Genomic DNA, 5,249 nt, shown 5'->3' on the forward strand with positions numbered 1-5,249 from the left:
ATAAAGAAACACTTAAATCTTCTAAAACGAGAATAGCTTAGGAATTAAGTAATTCCATAACGCACAGGCTTGGGAACGAAGTCCCCTTTTAATAACGAATGAATTCGGCTGAATGCTTAAATATTGCTTTTCTGGCGTAGCGTATCGTGACCAAAACGATTGTGGACTTCTAAAAATGAGAATAAAATACGATGAAATTGTATATCATATAGCCTGCGAAGGGTCAAATTAATTCACTGACCCGCTTCTGGCAAAATTAGCCCAGTAGGCCATTATTGACCTGGAAAGTGTAACTTCCATGTCCTTAAAACCTTTGGTGGGGTCCAGAGGCCATCCAAATACGAAATCCATCTCGAAACCGTGATATGACCTCGCCCATTTGGGAATCCGTCGAGTTGACGGTCGAACATCAAACCAATACCTAAAAACTCTATTTCCGTTGAGTGACAGATAATCGGACATCAAGTTAGTTCCGCAATTAAAGAAAAAGTCGTCGGCAAAATCGACCACTTGGTCCCTCAGCAACAAAGGGTCGTCGGGATTGGTCCAGTTGGTGTAAAAGAACCTTATAACATCTATTATAAATCTACCTTTATCGTTGCGTTTTATATTGGTCATGGTGTAAATGAAATCGACAAAGTTCCGATTAGAAAGCACCGCGTCCTCTTTCATGGGGAGCAACTTTTCCACGAGAATTGGTAAAACTCCATCACCCGTGTTTGTACCAATAATGACGTCCTTGTCTGTCGGAACCAATTGAAGCATTTTGTTGGGGTAATCCGGAATGTAGCTTCCATCGATAACAGGCGTGAAGGTCACGGCTACGCGTTTCACATTTACGTTCTTGGCACGTTGGGCGAGTCTGTCAACTGGAATTTTTCGCAAACAACTCAGAACATCCGCGGGTTGGTAGTTTCCGTTGCGCAAGCAACCGAGATTCGCGGCTAATTTTAAAGAAATATCCAACCCAAGCTGATGATCGGAAGATGCCCAAATATTCAGGGGAGTACCGCTTTCCATGATTACCCTGCGGAAGAGGCCCTGACTCGAGGGAAGAATCAGATGGTATCCCACGGAAGCTGATCCCGCACTCTCACCGAACAAAGTGACCGTATTGGGATCACCACCGAACGAAGCGATATTTCTTTGAACCCATCGAAGGGCTGACGCTTGGTCCATTAGGCCGAGATTTCCCGGTGACTCGTCGCCTCCGAGGTAGAAGAATCCAAAAACGGAAAGCCGGTAATTCAAAGTGACGACAATTACATTTTCCTCGGAGGCGAGTATTTGGCCGTCGTATTTAGACGACCCGCCGTGTCCAAATGCAAATCCGCCACCGTGAATCCAGACCATAACTGGAAGGGATTTCAGAGGTTTCGGATTTGGAACCCAAATGTTCAGATACAAACAATCTTCGGACGTGTCATTATCATACGGCACCAGCCATTCTGGAGGATTTGTCAAGTATCGAGGGGCCACTTGAACGCAAGCCTTGGGTCGTTCCTTCGCGTTAAGTACACCTTGCCATTTTTCAACGTCCGATGGTGGTTTAAATCGCTGATCACCCAATGGAGGAACAGCGAATGGAACCCCGCGAAACGTATCCACATACTTTCCAGTCGGCGTTTGAATTTTGAAACCGTTTAACAACCCCGATTTTGTTTCGACAATGACGTCATTTTCGTGACAGCGATCACCGCTGAAAATGTAAAACAAACCGACTAAAAGTGAATATACTGCCCAAACGGAGTAGGTCATTTTTATCACCAATGTGAAGCGTATCTGCTAATGTAGGTCGTGAATACGGAGAGTTCCTTTAGATTTCAGTCAGCGTAGTAAAATAATTATTTTTGGAAACAATAGAATTCCCACTTTGCCATAGACGATAAATTTATACAACGAACGATTTATAACTAGTATAATTGCAATATTTAATGACTTTTATTAACTATTATAATTACAATATTTTGAGAGCGAGATATTTTAATAGAATACAAAAACGATAGAACAATATATAATATGATGCTATTTGATTTAGAATTTTACCAAATTGAATTTGATTGACGGTGTCGATTTATACTTTCAGTCTGAAACGACAATGGAAAAAATGATAAAATTGAAATTAATTTTAATGGCAAAGATGGACTTACGAAACGCCTGTAAATATTGGGGAAATATTTTATTCCAAAACGCGCATTGCTGAATTCGAAGGTTCTGGGCGGTCCTGATCGTCACATTTTGACTGCCTTCAAAGTGTATGTGCTCTCTAGCGACTTTGGTGTAACGTGGCCAATCCTGATCGTTGTCCGAATGTTCTCCATTCGGGTTTCTGCAAATTTCACGATAAATAAAGGATTTACGGGATAAATTTTTTTTAATTTTTAAAGAATAATATTGTTAACAAACCCAAACTTGGCAAAGTTTGTCCAAAGCCTCATAATGTTGCGAGAGAGTTTGGCTTCTTGGTCGGTAAACCCTTTCTCTTTGACGAGAGGCCAGCCAAACACAAACTCTAATTCGTCCGAATGAAGCGATCCGGAATTCCAAGGTGACAAAGAATTAGACGGGTGATGACTGAACTGATAACGATATATTTTGTTTCCGTTTTTCGCCAGTTGATCGTTGATGGTGTTTATAGGGCAAAGGAATAGCACATCAGTCGAGAAATGAGCCAGCTGTTTAGACACGCTTTCTTCGTTATCGGCATTCTCCCAATCGGTGTAAAAATGTTTGACAAACTCGGCCTGGGAAATATCTTTTAGACGGAGCGCCCATTGAATGAACGCCAAAAAGGCCGTATCCTGTACGTTTCCTTTCGGAGAAATGCCCGAAACAAGCAGAGGGAATATCATCCCGTCTTCGGTCGTCGCCCCGAGCATAATGCCAATATCCGGCGACACGACTCCAAGTTCGGGTTTGTTCTTTACGTAAGATCCATCGACGACCGGGACGAATGCGAAGGGAGATTCAATCGGTATTTCCATAGTCGCTTTCGCCAGGGTTTTCGCGTCCAGTTGACGTAAACAGGTCACAATGTCCTTTCCTTCCTTCGCGTTCTTGGAACACTTCGCGTGATGACCTAATAACTCCGCCACCTTTTTAGCGGAGAAGGTATCGCTACCAGCCCATTTGGCATTGGCTGTTCCGCTTTGCGCGATGGCATTTCGAAAAAGTCCACGGCTGGATGGAAGGGTAAGATGGTAGTTGACGGAAGCTCCACCGGCGCTTTGACCAAATACGGTTACCCTCTCGGGATCGCCTCCAAAATTCTGAATGTTTTTTCGAACCCACTTGAGTGCTAGCGCTTGATCCATCAGACCGACATTGCCGGGAGCTTCCTCGAGATCGAGATACAGGAAACCGAAAACGCTCAAACGATAATTAAGAGACACTACGATAACGTCATTTTCCGACGCGAGCAATTGTCCGTCGTAAATATTCGTCGAAGAACTTCCACCTTGGAACGCGCCGCCGTGTACCCACACCATCACCGCGCTTTTTTGAGGAACGGGCTTGGGAACCCAAATATTCAAAGCTAAACAATCTTCCGACGTTTCGTGTTGTGGCACAAGCCACCAGTCGAGCCCTTCTACCACATATTCCGGATTAATACCTTGAACGCAGGATTTCGACTTTTGACGGGCTCGCAGAACTCCGTCCCACGGTTTAACCGGCACGGGTGCTTTGAAACGAAGGTTCTTAATGGGCGGTTCGGCGTAAGGAACACCCAGGTAAGCATCCACCGATTTACCCATAGGCGTTGTTATTTCCAGTCCTTCAATTTCGCCCGAATTCGTTCTCACTAGATTTTGACTTTGTACACTTACGACGCAGAGAAACGGAAATATCACGAGAGCAATCATATTGTCGTCCTACTCTTTGAGAAACGTTTTTCCGAATGACACGAGTGACGAAATGAAATAGGTTTATTATTCTATACCATCTGTGGCATACACGTACTATAATTTGCTCCTTTTTTTTTTGTTCTCGGAAGTCGTCGCTATATGTAGCTCGTACATTTTTTTAAATTTCCAATTTCCAATAGTGCCCATTGCGTGCCGTTCTAAAAAATAAAATTATTGATTTAATCACACTTCGTTAACTATTAAACCAAAAAAACTGTACCTAATCGTTTAAAACCAACCGTACGTGTATTTTATTTGCTAAATAAAATCTATTTTGTTGTTATATTCTTTATTTACATAAGAACAGAATTCAGATGAGGAATGAACTTGTTTTAAAAAAAATCGATTAAGGTATTTTATTATAACAATTAAAAATTGGTAACAAAAAATTAGCCTTTGTGTCACCTATTTCCTTTAAAAAAACCACAAACTTGATTGAAGGAAATTGAGCATGGTGGAATGATTGCATTCAACCGTTCCAAAATTTAATTTTTAAAATAAAATAAAAAGTTTATAATCAAATTTAATATTTTTTTTAAGCGAATCTAGTTTACATACGCAATATTTTACACCAAAATGCACATTTCTAAATTCTAAGTTTTATTTTAATATTTTAACTTCACAAGTGCTCCCTCGTAACGTTATCTTTGTCCTTATCCGAGTGTTCTCCATTAGGATTTTTAAATTATTTTTAGGTATCGAGTAAAATGTTTTTAAGTTTCCAGATTTTTTGCGATTAGACAAACTGTGGTGGAGCTACCCAATACGGCTTCTTTGTCAACGAAGGTTGAGGTTTTAATCAAATTTACAGCGTCTAAGTTAAAAAATGTTCCTCTTAGTAGTTAAAGTTTTCTTTATATATCGATGTTCCAGATTTGAGCAATAGGCGCTTAAATATAACCGGCCGTATTCTGCATGACCCCGCAAGTAAGAAGGGAAACGCCTATCTTGCTTCGGCCCTACCATTCGACGAGAGCTCACTGATTTCCCTCTTCTTTCCCCTCTTGCTTGGCCAATTGAAGGGCTGCTTTAGTGTGACGTATTACTTGTTTTGAATTCCAAACTTCCGGTTAAAATTTTTGGACATTTTTAATATCATTTGTAAAGTGAATTTTGCCGAAACTGCAATGGGAGTTATTGCTGCTGTCTTGGGAATTGAAGCGATAGGCTTAGCGGAAGAAGTAGAAATTTTTAACGAAGGTAGCATGCAATTGAGAATGTTGAGCTAAGCGCATCATTGGAGAAGCAGGTATTTAATATGTACATTACAATCGTTGAACATAAGGTTTTAATTTGCGTTTTTTTTTACAGTTAAGGATCTTTTCAACGTGTTTTTTTCTAGTA

The 5,249-nt window shown here is 41.0% G+C and overlaps 2 protein-coding genes across 2 annotated transcripts; both read right to left on the bottom strand.

Moving 5' to 3' along the window:
• Positions 1 to 228: 228 nt before the first annotated feature.
• Positions 229 to 1,758, bottom strand: LOC149947948 (acetylcholinesterase-like). Its single transcript, XM_090170994.1, has one exon. It carries the CDS (start codon positions 1,756 to 1,758, stop codon positions 229 to 231), a length of 1,530 nt encoding a protein of 509 aa, XP_090027120.1.
• Positions 1,759 to 1,926: 168 nt separating this feature from the next.
• Positions 1,927 to 3,965, bottom strand: LOC149947949 (acetylcholinesterase-like). The gene is made up of 3 exons (XM_090172346.1): positions 2,407 to 3,965; positions 2,151 to 2,329; positions 1,927 to 2,087 (listed from the first exon to the last, which is right to left on the bottom strand). The coding sequence occupies exons 1-3, from the start codon at positions 3,861 to 3,863 to the stop codon at positions 2,083 to 2,085; spliced, it is 1,641 nt and encodes a 546-aa protein (XP_090028472.1). The 5' UTR covers positions 3,864 to 3,965; the 3' UTR covers positions 1,927 to 2,082.
• Positions 3,966 to 5,249: the final 1,284 nt, after the last annotated feature.

The sequence above is a fragment of the Leiobunum rupestre genome, chromosome 4, assembly GCF_980474605.1.
Source record: "Leiobunum rupestre chromosome 4, qqLeiRupe1.1.hap1, whole genome shotgun sequence".
Classification (NCBI taxonomy): Eukaryota; Metazoa; Arthropoda; class Arachnida; order Opiliones; family Sclerosomatidae; genus Leiobunum; species Leiobunum rupestre.